The 18,685-nt window shown below is 44.7% G+C and overlaps 1 protein-coding gene across 4 annotated transcripts in view; it reads right to left on the reverse strand.

Moving 5' to 3' along the window:
• Positions 1-4,187: 4,187 nt before the first annotated feature.
• LOC133111399 (cytosolic carboxypeptidase 4) overlaps positions 4,188-18,685 on the reverse strand; it is a 157,954-nt gene continuing 143,456 nt past the window's right edge. For 3 of the 4 annotated variants that reach the window (XM_061221729.1, XM_061221728.1, XM_061221730.1), the window contains one exon: positions 4,188-5,001. In XM_061221729.1, the coding sequence (XP_061077713.1) occupies positions 4,695-5,001 (307 nt within the window). In that variant the 3' untranslated portion in view covers positions 4,188-4,694. The remainder of the gene's footprint in view (positions 5,002-18,685) is intronic. The other variant, XR_009704991.1, reaches the window with a different exon arrangement.

Below are 18,685 nucleotides of genomic sequence, written 5' to 3' on the forward strand. Positions count from 1 at the left end.
TTGTACTAATCAAGGTCCTTAGCAAAGACTCTTATGGTTGATTAGTAAACTCAGCACCCACACTTGCCCTTTCTTGGAAAGAATGAGTATCCCTGCGCTACACCGTCTACAGAGGTCAGATTGACTCTGTTAAAAACCCTAATCCCCAAACCACTCCTGCAGCCCTCAGGAGAAACTCTAATTATCCCTATAAAGCCATGACCACCATTGTGTGAAATGTGGTTAAACAAAAAAGGCATACGCTGGATAAGGCGCATCAACGGGTCATTTCACGCACCTGGGAGTGGATTCCTTGGAGAGGCTGAAGCCGGTCTCTCCCGGGCGGGGCTGTGGCTAGGGGCCGGAAAGACGTGACGCTCCACGGAAGGACGAGGAATTCAGCAGAGCGTTAATTAGGGAGAGGACTTCCGCCGAGGGGACGGATCAGCCTGTCCTGCGATGCATTCAGACGAAGGGGCCATGACACCGCGACACGCCCGTATCCGATTAACGACCTCCCGGAGAACGAGGGGCGGAGATCAAAAGAAGAGGGGTTCCGGCACGCGCGAGGAGAGGTCGTCGGTCGGAGGGGCATCGGTCCCGACGGGCAACAAAGCGAAGATCGAAGACGCAGGTCCCGCCTCCGGTCTCGCTTCGGGGAGAAAGCAGACGGACGAGGCTTTGTGTTGAACGCATGACCGAACGGGCCAGCGTGGCTCTCCGTGTGTGCGTCTCTACCGCCGGTGCGGACGCCGCCCCTCCCCGCTCTGGCTCAGAGAACTAATCTCATCCCCCTGGGGGGGGAGACATGCCGGAGCATCGCAGAGGTCGCTGGTTTCGATCGACACCTGTTTCAAACGGTGCCTGGCTCGGAAACATGTTGCCGATGCTTATCGCTAGGCAGCGGTTGCCATTAGCGATTAGAATGCAAGGCCCCCCCTGAGGACGCCCAGTAGATAAGTGCTCCACCATCAACCCCCCCCCCCCCCAAGCCCTCAATGGCTGCAGGGGGCCCTGAGTAGGAATGACAGTGTCCGTTTGCCTACGGATGCTGAGTTGTGGTAACGGTTGCAAGTTGTACTACAGGTTTTTGTGAAACTGGCTGTAGTATGTTGTCTGGTTCTGCCCTCTCTATTCCGTATTCAAGTTCATCTGCGACCCGTTCTGAGTCTGTGAAGCTGCCCTATTGGTGCCCAAAAATACATTTTAGTGTCTGATGAAGCATTAGGAAGATGGGGCAGAGAGACAGAGGGCGAGAGGAACTCAGGGTCATCGGAGGGCTGCGGTCAAATTAACCTCAGAACCGCTTAATACGGCTCTGTCTGCTCCTGCCCTCGGCAGAAATGCAGACCAAATTTATATCCAATTTCACAACCGGTTAGACACCGGTGCCACGTTCTGCCAGACCAATGGGCTACAACTGGCAATGGAGAGGGGGTTGCCAGGGTGAGAGTCTGAGGAGAGGCATATCGCCAGGGTGTGCCTCTGTGAAACAAGTAGGGCTTGCAATTCCAGAATCCGCAAAAGGGGGGGTTTTCAGTGGAAGTCGACAGACGAGGGGTTGCCAATGTTTTGAGATGACCAACAATGTTGCCAGTGTGTGTGTGTGTGTACAGGAGAGAGAAGCAGCTGGTGTGTGAGTCTCTAGTCTACAGGTGAGCCTTGTAAAAAGTGGCCTGCCAGCTCTGCTAAGAACTGTGTCCAGGTAAAAGTGATCACGTGACGCACAGTGACATCACAATCGCTCATGGATGGCTGGAGGAGGGATTGGTCGACAGATGGAGTGGGCGAGGAATACACGAGTCCGTGACCTTCAGCTCGACCTTCAGATGGCGCCTGCTGGACTTGGAGACGCCCACAGGAAGTGGCTGACGGTGCGGGGACAGGATTAGCGGCGCGCGACACAAAATGCTCCCCAGGTGGTGATCGCAGCGGTGTGAGATCCTGATGGTTGCAGTGGGACAGCCAGGGGTAACCACACATAGGCTAACGAGGACATTCCCGCACACCTGAACAGATTTACCCAACAGCAGCAGAGGATATCGCAAATAACAAATATCCGTTAAGGGAAACTGACACTTTCTAGAAATCACAATCACACACCTGTGGGGACCACAGGTTCTAAACATTTTTTTTTTTTTTTTAAACAAAAAAGACATAGTAAATACAATAAGTTTAAAACAAAATTTTCTGGCATGACACTTGAGATGGTCCCTGGACACACACACATTTCACTTTTTACCTAACAGGTGGGGACCATAGGTTATTAACATTTTTTGGAAACAAAAATTTTGTTTTTGTTTCAAGTTTATTGTTCATAGTATTCAGTGAGAAGACATGAGGTGGTCCTCAGTTTGACACACATACACACACACACACACACACACACACACACACAAACACACAGACAGACACACAGACAGACACACAGACAGACACACACACACACACAGACACACACTCACACAGACACACACACACACACAGGCACACACTCACACACACTCACACACACACACACACACACACACACACACAGACAGACACACAGACAGACACACACACAGACACACACTCACACTCACACAGACAGACACACACACACAGGCACACACTCACACACACTCACACACACACACACACACACACACACACACACACACACACAGACAGACACACAGACAGACACACACACAGACACACACACACATATACACACACACACACACAGACAGACACACAGACAGACACACACACAGACACACACTCACTCACACACACACACACACACACACACACACACACACACACACACACGTATCACCTGAATCCCTGCTGCTCGCTGGAGTTCAGGCCCCTGCTCTGGAGCGGTCATGCTCAGGAATGCCACAGAGCGAATCAATAAAACAAGGACACATTTTCTTTCTGGCTGAAGGCGCCGGGCGGAAGCCTTTTTACTTATTCATCAGAGGAGCGCTAAGCCCTTCGCCTGGGGTCCGCGGTAAAACAGAGGCCTTTATCAGGAGGGGCCCCCGAGGAGCGACTCCCCCCGCACCTGCTACCAGCCGGAGGCAGAGCGCGTCCATTTCACAGCGGCAGAATGCCAAAATCGGCCGGCGCTACTCACCTTTCAGCATACACTGATCTGTAGGGACAGATGGAGCTGACCTGAAATACATGCAACCGGAGCGGGCCCCTATACGCTGATCTGGCATCAGCCCAGATCGGGACAGTGATTGAGCAGACCTGAACTACATGCAGAGAGAAAGGGGGTCCTATACACTGATCTGGGATCAGCCCTGTAGGGACAGAGATTGAGCTGAATTGAACTACATACAGAGAGAGAGAGAGAGAGAGAGAGGGGGGCCATATATGCTGACCTGGGATCAGCCCTATAGGGAAAGAGACTGAGCTGACCTGAACTACATGCACACAGACAGCCCCTATACACTGATCTGGGATCAGCCCTTAGAGAGAGAGCCACTACACGAAGGAGAAATGTATGGTAGTTCTTAACACTGCACCAATGCTACTGGATGCAGCCCAACAATGAGACTAAAAGAGATGTATTCTGCCTCATCGCCACACCGCTGTTTAAATTGGGCCAGGCTGTGCTTCGTTTAAAAGGCTGAATAGGCTAATGCTTCGTTTCCAGCTTTTTAAGTAGGTTCCAAATTGAACAAAGTGCAAAGAGCATATGTAATCTCTTTAAATAAAAGCAAATCTGTTGCAATTCCATTCAATTTTCCTTCACGCTATGGTAAATAACAGTAAAACCTACTGTAATCAATACTCAGCAGACTAGAACATATTTGTAGGGATTTCAAATGGTCAAGGATGACATTGGGTGGTGGGTGTAAGTATGGGACTTATGCAATTATGCTGGACTATGTGACAATTATTTGCTTCTCATAATTATGACATTATTTGGGTCATGTCTCCTTGATGTGTAACTATCCAGCGGTATAGACTTCAAATTCTATTTTGGTATTGATTTATAGTAGTAGTTGCATTAGCTGGCATTTATTACCTTCAATTAGTATTGATTATACCCAATTGGTATTGATTGCCTTTATTTGATATGATGGACAACCTGTACTGATGCAGCTACTGTCTAATAGGTAGTGGTTTGCCTGGTATGGATTATATTTTGAGGAAATATGAATTATCTCTGCTGCTGTTCTCTCAGAAGAGAAGCGAATAACCACTTTAAACAAAAGCCATCTTTTATTGTTCACCAACTTATGTTGAAACTGTTCCGGCACTGATACGGTAAGTACATAGTAAGAATGGAATACTGTAGATTTACCTACTCTGCGGAAGTTTCATATTTATAAAAATAAGCGCTGATGCACTGTGAGATGGTTTTTAGTTGTGCTGCCTACAAGTGTCATAAATTTCAGTAAACCCTTAAGTAGCAACCAAATTCATTTCCATATGCATTATATGCTCCTAAAATGCAACATCTTATCGAACAATGTGTATAGTCAGCTCTACAAAAACACATTTTTCCATTTGTATAAAGCTATAGAATAATGGTGTGGCTTGTAATATACTATAATATAATACTGTTTTTTTGCTGCATTCATAATTCCAGCATCTAGTAAAAAAGACAAATCTCACAAAAACAAACAAACAGATTCTGATAGGCTGCTAACCAGCCATGTGACTGAGGCATTGTCCTATCAGTGACCAGGAGAACCCGTTCGTGGGCTCTAGCTCAGGTACTGTCCGTTGCCGATATCGACGGCGCGCGTTCTCCTCCCGTTGAGGGTTTTCAGGGGGCCTTCGCGCGCCTGACGGGGAAAGAGGCGGGAGTTCCTGTCCGTGTGTCCGTTCAGCCACCGCTCCTCCCGCTCTTCCTCCCGCCCCTCCTCACCCTCCTCTTCCTCCTCTTCCTCCTCCGAGCTGGACGTGTTGCCGTTGACGTCTGCGTCCAGCTCCTCCCCGCCATCCTCGGGGAAGTCGGCGTTCAGGTACTCGATCTCCTCGGCGCACGCCGGCTCGTCGTCCTCGAAGCAGCTGCGGAGGAGAGCGCAGCCGTCAGTCCTCCCCCCCGGAAACACAAACCAGCCGAGGCAAGGTTCCGCCTCAATGTTTTGGCCTGCTGCACACTTCTTAATTCCAGTAATTGCAGCCAAAAGACTGAGGCTATGCCGCACACAAATACACACACATACACACAAGCTCCATCACAGCCTCTCCAGGGTCGGGGCCCAGAAAACACACGCGTATGAAGCTCAGCTATGTGAACTGCAAAGGTAGCTTGAGAATTGGACCATTTTAGGGTTTGCTAGTCCTCAAAGGGGTTTCCAGCTTGCAACCTTTGTGCCCTGGATACCCATCCAGGTTCCCTATTCATTTATTCCATTTCAGGCAGTTTCAGGCATCAGGGAACAGCAAGGCGGTAACACGCTAGCACAACAGCTCACTCAGCTAGCTACCTGGTACTGAACCAACCGCTTGCTTGCCCAAACAGAAGCCTTTTTTACACGCAAATCTACTTTTTTCTGTCAGTGTCCTAGAATACCTGAAGCCTGCTGAGCTTTTATTTATTCAATCTTTGGAATATTTGAATACACACGAGGGCCAATGAATAGCAATGTATGCGCACATAAATATTGATAAAAGCATCGCGGGGAACCGCAAACCAGATCTGACGGGACGGTGGCCGCCGCATTTCCTGTTTCCTGCCCCCGCGTGCCGCCGTCAACGAGGGGCAGGAAATTAGAAACTGTGCAACTTTTATTCACCTGCCCGCTCAAAAAAAATAACAAAAATAAATCCATTATGCTGGCTCAGACTGCATTAATGTCAATCTCCAAAACATGCCACCATCGCGGTTATTGCCATAGCCTGCATAAATTCGCCTCAGCTAAATGGATTATGCTGGGAATTTATGTTGGATTATTATGGAAATTTGTTAAACTGACACTAGGAAGGACCCCCAGGCCCCGTACTCTATCCCAAGGGGAGTTATGAATGTATGTAATTGCTTTCCAGGCTCAGAGTAGGTGTTCTTGTTCTCAGCGTAAAATCAGCAACCAAACCAGGTGAGGTGAACCATCTACTTTATGTAATCAGCTGTTGCATGATGGGCCTACCCTACAAAGTCAGTCTCCACAAGTATTTTAATCTTATATTTAGACTTAAAATCTTATCGTTTTTGCTAAATAAGACACAAATATTGCCAATGAGGTGAGACAGTTTGACCCACTTCAAGATTTGCCAGTGTGGTAAGAAAATGTCACTTGTCAAGCAAATGGTAACTTAACCAGCTAATGTTTTCTACTTGAGGAAAAAAAAAAAAAAGAATTTTGGCCTCATTATAAGATTAAAACACTTGTCGTTTTTCGCAGTGTAGATGGGCTGAATGGCCCGTTCTTGTCAATAAACAGCCTGTGATGGAATATCTGGCTGTGTGACACGTCACAGGTGAGTTTGGGGTGGGTGGGGGGGTCGGTGATTCTAGATTATTCTTCCCAGAAGCCAATTCGGGTGGAAATGTTTGTCACTAAACAGAGAAACATGAGGCCATTCTCTTATAAGAAATTCATTTTATTACTTTTAATTTGAACATTTCTCACAGGGCCCATTTTCTTTTGTTGTTTCAACTCTAAAACATAAATAAAACCTAATTGCATTTTCAGACGCCAGTTTTAAAAACCAACTTTTTCTGGTCGTTGCAACTTCTTCTGATAATGATGAAAATGCTTAAGAAAATTAATCTCCTACATTCCCTGTTAAAATTAATGCTGAAATGGGCATTTTTCTTCATGAAAAGGCTATTTTATGCATTATTAATTTAAGACCCATCTTAAAATGAGAAGCGAACATTTTAGTTTTGTTTTTCAGAGCGGATTAATGATCTGACAGTTGGACGCTAGCCAGCACAGTCCTTGGGGCTCAACTTAGAACTATGAGCTGAGATCTGTCTACACCCCCTTATAACAGGAAGAAATCTGCCTGCTCAGCTTTGAGATAAGGGAAATGGAATGGTGCATTCTATGAAACACAATCCTCTGTGAGCTCACAAGGGTTGGTCAAGCACAATGCTCTTCGATCACAGGAGCAGAACAGCTTTCAGTGCATCCTATGGAACACAGTTCCCTGTCCCTTGTGAGGTCACAGCGGTGTGAAAGCTTTCTGTGCATCTTATGGAACACAGTCCTCTGTGAGATCACAGCAGTGGATTAGCTTTCTGTGAATGATATAGAACACTGTCTTCTCATAGGGATGTATATTCTACAGAACACAGATTACAAGAATGGGTTGGGTGTGATCTTTTGTGAGATCACAGGAGGAGAACAACTCTGCGCAGTCTTTGGAACAAAGTCCTCTGTGAGACCACAGAAACAGGACAGATGTGATTATATGATATCACAGGAGTGGGCCAGGTGTATGTGCTCTTAGATCCTGATGCATACACCTAAATGACCTTCAGGCTGCGGTCCCTGATTGACAGTCAACGCTCGCCCATGCTGCACTAATCAGATTACAAACAGCAGCGACACACAGGGGACTGGGGATGTGACCAGCACACTGATTATACCACAGCTCTCACTGTGTGCCAGAGACCATGTGCGTGCGTGCGTGCGTGTGTGTGTGTGTGTGTGTGCGTGTGTGTCTGTGCGTGTGTGTCTGTGCGTGTGTGTCTGTGCGTGTGTGTCTGTGCGTTAGAGAGAATGCGCTTGAATGTAAACATGCATGTGTGCCAGAGACTGTGTGTGTGTGGGCAACCTTCTCTAAATTTGTAAGTAAAAAGTCTCACCAAGCCAATGTAAAGAAGCAGTGTTGTGTTTCCCTCTCTTCATTAGTAAAGGCTGAAATGAATGCTGCCCACAGGGGATTGCGAGACACACAGCTCATTCTCCTACACTCGCACACGGAGAGCAAAAGCAGAGCTGAGCTTAAACACTCAGAGGTGTCCTTAAGTAACCTGAGCCGGCTCTTTTTAAACCTGGGGCAGTTACTGTACTGCATAGCCTGAACGCAACAGCTTAAGCGTACAGGGTACCTCGGTGTGCAGTCCTAAGTTCCGTTCATCCCAGTTAAATCAGCCTGAGAGGCGTTGCTCATGACACGCCGCTCTGCAAACTCGCGCAAATTTTAACCTACCCGCTCCAAATCTGCTTTCCCACATTTAGAGGGAAATCCTGGATAAGACTCAGACTCGACCTGTCAGCATCCCGCGGGGCTGGACTAAAGGCCCATCCACACCAAGAACGACAACTGCAACAATACTATAAATATGTAGTTTTAAAAATCGCTAACTGAAATGGACGACCACACCATAAAACGACAACGACAGCGAGCAATGATATCATTTGAGCCACATGTAGAGAGTTTTTTTTTTTTCAGCTGCATGAACGATAAAACACTGAAAGGGATTCAAAATCCATCCAAATTTACACGTGTGAAATGGCAGCTAACATAGCCGAGAGACTATTTACAGAACGCTATCGTTCTTCAGTGTAGATGCTCACATCGTTATCGTTACAGTTATAGTTGTAGTTCTTGGTGTGGATGGGCTTAAAGACTCCTACTTGAGTTACTACAGACTGCACTTTGGAGATAAACCGGTTAACTTCCTGTACAGAAAGAGAAGGAAAGAGAGCCGGAGTGAGAAAGAAAAAGAGTGAGATAGAGGGACGGAGGAAAGAAAACCGGCCTCCAAAATGGCCGCCGAAACCGAACTCCACCACTCCCAGCAATAACCGCCTCCCCGCAGACCGAAGCGGAGCTTGTTTAACTAGTCTTAACTCCCCTTAATGCGGCTAGCTCTCCGTTCTGTGTTTGCTGTCAGAGGCTTTTCAGAGGCTTCTCCAAATAAAAAATCCCCTTTGGTTTATAATACGGTAATACGTTTGTAAAGTTTGGGACCCTGTTTTTCAGAGCGAATCAAACACCTCCGTAGCCCAGAGGAGCTGATCTGTAAACTGTAAAAAGAGATTTGGGGTAAATGGTAAACAAACTGCATTTATATAGCGCTTTTATCGAAAGCATTTTACAACTGATGCCTTTCATTCACCCATTCACACACACACTTTGACACACCCAGGGCGGGGGATGGAGCTAGCAACCCTCCAACTGCCACAAGACCGCTCTTACCTCCTGAGCTAATGTCATCAGGGTTTGGCCCAAAAAGGTATCTTGCACCCCCTACTAAACCGCCAACCCTTCCCCCTCGCTGGTGGACTAGGCGCATGATTTAAGACTTAGTTTCACAGTGTGTGTGTGTGTGTACGAGCGATCAAAAGTGACACACAAACGTCCTCCCCGCCACCGAAATTGGTGCTGGGATAAGACAGGCGATTTATGGTGAGGTCCCACCCCCTCACTGTGTCGCTCTGCCCACTGGGCAAAATGAGCAAGATAACAGCCCCCACCACCACTTTGAAGTCCTGGCACCGAGACTGCTGTATCCGCACTTTGACATTCCAGCACATCAGCCGTTATTAGCTCCTGTGTACACCTTCTGTGTACTTTTTTACTTCAGTTTTTTCTTCAGCCACACATCTTTTGAGTAGTTCAGTTCAGGGAAGAGGAGAAATGAGTTTGGCAAACTGTGTTGATGAAAAAGGGGTTTCTTACACTTATTTGTCACTTAAAGTTAAGGACGGATTTTGTCTGAACCCAGGCTATTTTTTCTCAGGGTACATAGTTTCTAGCTATATTTGAATCCTCACACACTGAAAATATTAATAAATGATGATTCAATGGAAACAAGCAAAAAGATACAAAACTAAAATTTGCCATTTATTTTCTAAAAGTCAAAAGTCAAAAATGCTCTGTTTTCAATATTTTGTACAACCACCTTTGGACAAACCTATTCTAGTAAAATGAAAACATCCAAAACGGTTTGTAAATCACTGACTTGATTGGATAAAAAGCAAGACTTGATGATTGGTTCAAATCAGCGAACCAATCAGTGAAGCACCCGGCAGCTCCGCCCATTCGAGGGCTGGTACGGAAATATGAGCTCAACATCAAGGTTAAGACTACCATTTCCACAAAGTAGCCATAACACATCTTTATTGCCACTGTAAAGTTTAATGTTTCATCTTACAGGCTGCATCTCCGACAGCACTGTGTCCCTCTCACTGCACTGAGGCAGTGCATCTCATTCAGTCGGGAGGGAAGGACAATGCCATTCCCAGCAGCAATCGAATACACTTAAGAGTCTTCTCACAGAATAGATGCATCACATGATTTGAGGGTTGAGCGACAGACTGTATTAATCTACCACCTGGTTTATGGAGTGTGTATGCAGAGAGATTGGTTATGGTCCGTACAGTTCCCTCTGGCTGTCAGTGCTCTTTTCCACTCTGAAGGGCTGAGAGAGGGGTCTAGCTATGCTAATGTAGCAGGGTTAGCAAAGCTAGTTCGCTAGTAAGTACAGTGAGGCACAGGACAGCGAAGGCTTGTAGCAGGTTAGCGCGACAACGCTCCCTGATGATGTAACCATGAAATTCAAAAGAACGTTGTTGCCCTTGGCTAAAGGTGATTTCGTCTTTAGCTGACTGGTAACTCGTTCATCCAACAAATATTTGGATGAGTGAGAGGCCAGGTTTCAAATCCCACCTCGGACTCAGGCATTATCTCTCTGTACACTAAACACAAGCTAGCACCACATAGACAAACACAAAATCTTTGGGTTCCCATTCAGTCCGGCAGGAAGACCATCTACCATCTCGCATTCGATTTTAAGGCAGGAAGGAAGCATCGCCAATCACTCCTCGTCTGGGATTACAAACGTCCTCTGCCTCGTTGGTAGATATCAGGAATACCGTCGAGAGACCTTTGCTGACCAATAACAAATTCAACCTCTGTTGATAAACGTAAAACCTCTGATTGAAATGTGAGCCTTTGAGCCATGATGTGTTCTTTTCACCCAGCAGTACCCATATCTATGGGTTGATGTATTCTCGTTGGGAACAGGTCTCTGAAGAGCAGGGGTTTCCAAACTGTGAGTTGCTAGCCCATGTTGCCTGATTTAAGGATAGGGTTGGCCGAAAATGGATGCTGGTTGCCGGTGGTAATTTGGTTTATACTCTGAGTGACTGGAGTGAGTTCATGAACGTTCTGCAATTTTGGTCTGTTGTCATATAAACTAGCCTTAATATTCACCAACATCATAAATAATTTAAAAGACGATTTTCAAATTTTAGATTTGGAATGTAACTACTTGTGTGTGTGTGTCATCACATTCAAATACCAGGATTGTTGCACCCGACACCACCATTGGATAGCATATAGAGGAGCAGCAATAGAACGTAAACACATCAAATCAATATTGCTCCAAAAATGTAAATGTAAAAAGGTATCAAATATGGCACTCTTTGAAATATGACAAAGTGAAGGACTGACACTTTAAAAGTTGGGGTCAAAGTCAGGAAATGACAGAAATGCAGTAGAGTTTAATCAGTCCAGTCACTCCGCTAGGCATTTTTAATACAGAGCAGCGTCGCTCCGGTTTCGGCTCTGTGAGTGAAGTGGCGTCATTCCCAGCGCACAGCGCAGCGTTTTGAAGCGTTCGGCTCCTCGGAGAGCAGTCTGCTGCTCGTCTTTAAAGGGGCAGCTGGTCTGAGGGAAGTGTGTGTGCGTGTGTGGGTGTGTATGTGCTCGAGTGTGGGTGTGTGCGTGGGCTAGTGTGAGTGTGTGTGCGCTCCTGCTTGTATGTGTGTGTTTGTGTACTCAGCCATGCAGGGGCGTGTGTGTGTGTGTGTGTGTGTGTGTGTTCACTCGTGCGTGTGTGGGTGGGTGTCCGGCGCTGCATGGGCTCTCTTGCTAGGCCTGGAGGTGTTCCGGATAGTTCCGGCTCCTCATGGTGCTAACTGCGGAGGAAACGGACTTGCTGTGCTGGCATCGCTGCGCAGATCAAATCAAAGGCGGGAGAGGATGGAACCCGTGAAGGATTTAATGTGCACACAAAGAGAGTACTGTCACCATGGAGAGGGAGAGAGAAAGAGAGAGAGGGAGAGGCAAAGCAAGAAGGAGAAAAAGGGGACACAGACAGAGTTTGGGAGAGAGGGGGAGGGGGAGAGAGATACAGAGAGAGGGAGAGACGGAGCAGGAGTAGGAGAGAGAAGGAGAGAGGGGGGAGAGATTGGGAAATAGACAGGGAAGGGGAAAGCAAGGAGAGAGAGGAGGGACACAGAAAGAGTGTGGAGGAGAGAGACAGACAGAGGGGATGAGGGGAGAGAGTGAGAGGCCCGGAGGGAGAGAGAGTGAGGACATGAAAGTGGCAGTAAGATGGAAAGAGAGGACGGGTGACGGTTGGTGACGCAGCGGGCCTCTCTGTGGCTGTCGAAGCCCCTTAAGAGACGCGCGGAGATAACGGCACAAAGTGACCGAGGGGGTCTCGTCCGGGAGCCCAGTGCTTGAGGAACACCCGCTCCACGTCCGTCTGCTACAAATCTCACCTCTACAGAACGTCTCTGAGGCCTGCGGTCTGGTGCCACGACTGCCTTTCAATCAGTGCTCAAGAAGCTCGAGCTGGGCTCACTAGCTGTTATGTTCCTGTTATCTGTGTGTCAGTTTATTATCGTTATTCTTGTAATTTATTAGTTTTCATATCTAATCTAGTCTTCTGTTTATTCATACATTACTATTCATTGCATATGTCACTCCCCTGTTATGTCTGTGTCTGAATGTATTTGAGCCAGAGTCACTGCGTGCTGCACTATACGGGTGGTTTCGGTAGTTTCCGGGTTTCAACAATTCCTTCCCAGTCTCGCATTCTTTACTTCCTGCTTTCTCGCTAGTTAATATTGTATCGCACTTTACTTACTAATAATGACTAACATAGATATTGTACAGTACTAATTATATTAACACACTTACTGTCTAACTAACAGTCACTTAGTTTGGGTAATTTAGATTTAAACATGTAACTAACTTACTAACGTATTGCAAGTTTCAATTCTGTCCTGTAACTCCGCCTCCTTATTCCATCACTGATTACTTGCTTAGTTTCAGTGAAGTGTTCACACATACCTCTCGCGATCACTACGCCTTCTACTCTATGCAAATGTCCTCTCCCTAATCCAGAGCCGTATGTTTTACGTGTTGGTCTATGTGTATCCATCATTTTCGTTTCCCCCTTGTTATTGTATTATTGCCCGTCATGTTCCTCACCTGTTGTTTAATTGTAGCCCTCCTCACTCCCGTGCTCCGCCTAGTATGTCACTTCCCTCCATGTATTTAAACCCCAGTCTTTGATAGAACCCTCGTCAGAACGTTGAACATCATCACAGTCGCCGATTCCTAGTAAGCCTGTTCTGTATGAGATTCCTGAGACACACCTTTGCCTGACCTCGAGTTTGCCTTTGCCCTTTTGTTTTGTCGTCTACTGAGTTTTGGTTTTTGACATTCGTTTTGTATTTTCGACTTCCCACTTGCCTTATGCTTTTTGTACTGTTGCACTTCTGATTTTTGGTTTTTGATCCTGGACTGTTTACTACTATTCTTTTGGCTACTCAATTTGGAACTGTAGTGTGTTGGATCTACTGGCTTTGACTCTGGACTGGATGAACCACATTTCTGATTATCCCTTGGTCTGTGCTTGGGTCTCTGACCGAACGTAACAAAAACAAACACTGATATCCTGTCACGATTCGGTTACATTTCTTGTATACTTAAACACCATCAACTGTTAACATTTACAGCATACAGTAGAAATTGACAGCAAAATTAACCAACATCAAAATACAAATGTCAACCAGGGTTCATTTTCACAACTCATAACTTGCCAACCAGTTTCTAAGACTGTTCGAATGTCTTCAAGAAACTGATAAAAAAAATAAAAACTTTTTTAGAAACTTCATGAAAGTGACAGGGATCTTTCACATCTAAACGAGTTTGCTCAGAAAACTAGGCCTCTTGGCATTCCGCCTAATTTAATGAACAAATTAATAATTGTAACGCTGCCCAGAGCCCTGGTAGGAAGGCCTTCATTACAGAGGATCTGTAATTCACATTTAATGCCGCTGCTGAACTAGGGATGTGTGTGTGTGACTATTGAGCACTGCAACATTTATCTCCAGCCTCACTCTCGGCAGACCCATCCCTATGATGTAAAAACAGTAATTGCACATCTTTTACTCATGCCCTGTTGAAATATTTACCATACAGATCATTTATTTATTCGAAGCTACTTCAATGCTAAAGCCGAATCAGAAGATAAGCGCAAACCTTAAATCTGTCCCACAATGCAACTGTGTGATGAGTTGAGTAGAAGCTCAGAAGCAATTGGACGATAACTCCCTGTCCAAATGTGCATTAGAAGCTAGGTAACAGAAATGAAATAAATGCAAATAAGCCGTCCTGCTCCTCCGCCATTTTGTACGCTTTGGACAATGCGTGTCACTCATAATTCCATTTCCATCAGTTGGAATTGCTTTTTCGGAGCTGTCAAATCCGCTATTATTGTACGTGTGTGTGTCTGGATCAGACAACTTGGTGCCCCTAACAGAATGGCAAATTAACTTTTTGAAATCTGTAGGATAGTGACTGAAATGTAACTAAAACTGCTCGGAGTATGGAGTTATTTACCGGCACCCCGTTTTGTACTGAACAGGCAATGCATATCACATAAAAATACATCTTTTCATATTTCGAGAATTTTTGGAATTTTTCATTTGTCATTCTTTGTGATAATGTCCTGATAATATTTTCAGCATTTAGATACTCATACCAATGATGCTTGCAGATAACACGATTTTGTGAAAGAAGGAACGATTACTAGAGATGCAAAATAGTTATTTTTATTGAGAAATGAATAGAAAATTATAACTATATATTAGAAAATGCTTTTTTTACCACATTGGTCTTTGTAGGATATACAGTGAGCTCCATAATATTTGGGAGAAATACATATATCTTCTTGATTTGGCTATGTACTCCAACATTTTTGATTTTTAATTGCAGTTGAACTAGTGATTTGCATCTTGCAGTGCAGCTTCTGTAGATCTGTTTGTGAAGTCTTGTGACGAGTGTTTCTGATCTGTCGGACAGGTGTTTGAGGTTTCTTTTTCATCCAAACAATTGATTTTGGTAGGCCTAAGGTTTGGCCTATGTCTCCAACTGTCTTTTTCTTATTGATCATTAAGGGCTTCCTTGACTTTTACCTTAACTCTGGTCCTCATGTTGATAAATGCCAATAAGATCAGACACTGAAAGACCTCTTATACCTGCACAAGGAAGTAACTGAACATACCTGACTCATCTGAAATACCTGTGAAGCCATTTGTCCCAAACATTATGGTGCTCTAATTGGGGGGGGGGGGGGGGGGGGGCTATGTATAAAAGTGCTTCAATTTCTACATGGTGAAACCAAAATGTATAGAAATACCCTTCAATAAAAGCTGTGAATCTGCACTTTTAACCACATGCTAATTCTGGAATACAGAGCCAAATCAAGAAAAAAGATGTCTGTCACAATTTTCAATAAACAACATAATTTTGTTGTGTAAGGGAGCAGTGTGTAAATTCAGTGTATTGTTTGGTTTCAAACTAATTTTCTGAAATATAATGGATGAGGACATTGAAAAGCATTGTAAAAACATAATTTGGGGAAATTGCTTCAATGAGGCAATTTTTCTGCTAATGTCAGATAAAAAAATAATGTGTGCCTTTTTTAAATTCATGAATTGCCGCATTTCTAAACCAAATCATGAAACTGCGATGACCGGGTTTGACACAGTGTGCTGCGTTTGTATTTTTCATATTCATGAGCGTAGTGAAACCGGCACCAAGAACACATTCCTCAACTTGGGAGTTAGGTATTTTAAGTTTTTAACCTTCTCTTCCATTATCCGCTCTGTTCCTGCGCAGAACAAGTTTAGCAAAGTAGTTCTGAGGAAGCCTGGCCTAGTTAACGTCTCCAGAACAGCTGTTTGTTTCCTCACAGGGAACAAGGGATGATTGCAGAACTATAATTACATGTTTTTCTGTGTTTCTTCTTTTTCGTTCTCCCCCTCAAGAGAAAAATTATGAGCGTTTTTTTTTTCCTGTGTCACACCACAGTTTTGTGCAAAACAGAGTGAGGCTAAATGATAATTTACTCACTTATTTTGTGCTGCCTCTTCCTAACATTGCTCTTAAAACTCTCTCACCATCACAGGGCTTTAAGACTTGTGCACAAATAAAGGTGCATATTATTTAAATGACTGCAATCCCCTTGACTTGATTTCTGTGGTTGTTGGTTTCACATCACTGCCATTCCCACTGCAGGATTTCTATGGTTGTGGGACTTCTTCAGACTGTGCCAGTAATCGGTTTACTGAGTAAACGCAGTAACAATCCCCTATGATGGTAAAAACCAATTAACCATTGGTTTAAAAAGGTAGTGTATTTATCTAGTATAGCCAGTGGTAGAAGTGGACCAGAACTTCCCGGAACGCAGTACTGGCACTTCCCTTTGCCCATTGGAGGACCTAGATTTATTTCAGCTTCTGTCTAAGCTTGAATTGGGCTGGTAGTCATATCGATTATTGCCCATATGCGTACTTTTATTTCTTATTGCACACTGTCACTTGTTAGTGGATATCTGTGTCCCAGCTGGTCATTTACCACAATAAAGACTAGTTTTAGCCAGCCGGTTTGTATTTGTGAACTTCCACTCAACGCAATTTACAAATTGCTCCTAAAACTCTAGATCAGTGGTTCTTAACCTGGGTTCGTTGAGACAGTCTCAGGGGTTCGGCAGGGGTCAAGACACACATAGCCATAGTATAGCCATTGTGCACTAATAAAATATATACCTATGTTTTGAAGAAATCATATTTTATTTTTCCAATTACGAAGGGTTCGGTGAATGCACTGATGAAGCTTGCAGGGTTCAGTACCTCCAATAAGGTTAAGAACCACTGCTCTAGATTATCTCTTGTTATTTATGTTTTTCCGCTTCAAGCACAGAGTATTGCTTCTATTCCCACACAACACACAAGAATTTAATTATGTTGGGTGGTAGCATGCATTAATAAGCTCATTTATTGTAACTAAAAAAGATGACTGTTTTTGTTTCCTCAAGTAGAAATGCGGCTGCTCAGAGCAGTTTATATGAAGCTGCCGCTCTTTTGTTCACTTTTGTAGTTTTATCACCTGTATGACAGGTCTAGGCAACATTGTTGTTTATACTGATTGTGATGGCAAGTAAACTGGGCAAAGTGTAATTTAAATCAGTACAATACCCTTCACTTGATTTCTATGGTTGATGGTATTACTGGTATACATTTGACCTGATTTCTATGGTTGTGTGGTGTCACTGCCATACCCTTGACTTGATTTCTATGGTTCTGTAGTATCCCTGCTATACCCCTGACTTGATTTCTATGGTTGGGTAGTATCGCTGCTATACCCCTGACTTGATTTCTGTGGTTGTGTAGCATCACCGCTATACCCCGACTTAATTTCTATGGTTGTGTGGTATCGCTGCTATACCCTTGACTTGATTTCTATGGTTGTTAGCATCACTGCTATACCCCGGACCCCAGTCCTATTCCTCTTGGGAGGTGCATTATGCATCCTGACCCTGTGGACAGGCCGGCAGACAGGCAGACCCTTCACGCCACTCTCCCCCTCGTCCTCACTTCCTGTTTTTCTTTTTTCCCCCTCCAGAGCTGCTGCAGTGAAACGCTTTCAAGCCTAATGTTTACAATTCAAATCCCATTAACAGACTTGTCAGGGGAGACCAATCGTCTGTGGCGTGATCGTTTAGCACAGCGCTGGAAAAACACATTTGGTATTTTTATTTTATTTTTTATTTTAAGTATTTGTAGATAATACATGCACTGGCCACTGCAAATTGTGTGAGTGTGTGTGCGTGCGTGTGGCAAATGGACACAGTGAGCCCCAACTGAGAGTACTTGTGGGCATATCCTTAAACACACAGTGTGTCTTAGGATATATAAAAACAGATGCACTTCCAGGTTATGGTGGAACAGGCACCTTGAGTGAGCTCTCGTAATCTAGCCCCATGAATGGATTAAATCCCGACTAATCGACACACCATAGATCTGGATAATAACAATACAAAACCGGAGGACTAGAAAGAGAAACTTGAACGTTTTATTAATGAGTATATGAATAGTACAAGCTCTAGAGACACCAAACGTACTGGAGAAGTATCAAGTGAGACAGAAGAGGGATCAAAGACAACATAAATGGATCGTGACATGATTTCTTCGATTAATGAGCAACTTCGAACGCAATGCAATCGCTTGCAAGAAGTCCTGAAGGACATCGTGGAATTAAAAAATGTGGTGGGATATAATAACGGCCCGATAGAAGATCTTAAGGAAGATAAATAGAACAAGCTGCCTAAACTCGCTTCAAACTACAACTGAAAAGCTGGAGGGGGAAAACCCAAAAAAAATCAAAAATGACTTACTGGACCTCAAATGCAGGAGCATGCAAAACAATGTCGTATTCGTGAGGATAAAGAAGGGAGAGAATTAAAATTACGACACAGCTAAGAAAGTGGTCAAACACTTGACGAAGGACGTGCTGGAGATGACCGACCAACAGGCCAGTGAAAACTGCTTCATAAGAGTGCATAAATTTGGGCAAAAAACCTGATTGACCTTGCCCCATTGTTGCAAGATCTCTCTGCTGGAGAGAGACTGGGAGCGCTGTGCAATTGATGCTTCTCATTCACCCATTCATACACACACACACACACACCAACGGTGATTGGCTGCCA

This window comes from Conger conger, chromosome 15 (genome assembly GCF_963514075.1).
Source record: "Conger conger chromosome 15, fConCon1.1, whole genome shotgun sequence".
Taxonomy (NCBI): domain Eukaryota; kingdom Metazoa; phylum Chordata; class Actinopteri; order Anguilliformes; family Congridae; genus Conger; species Conger conger.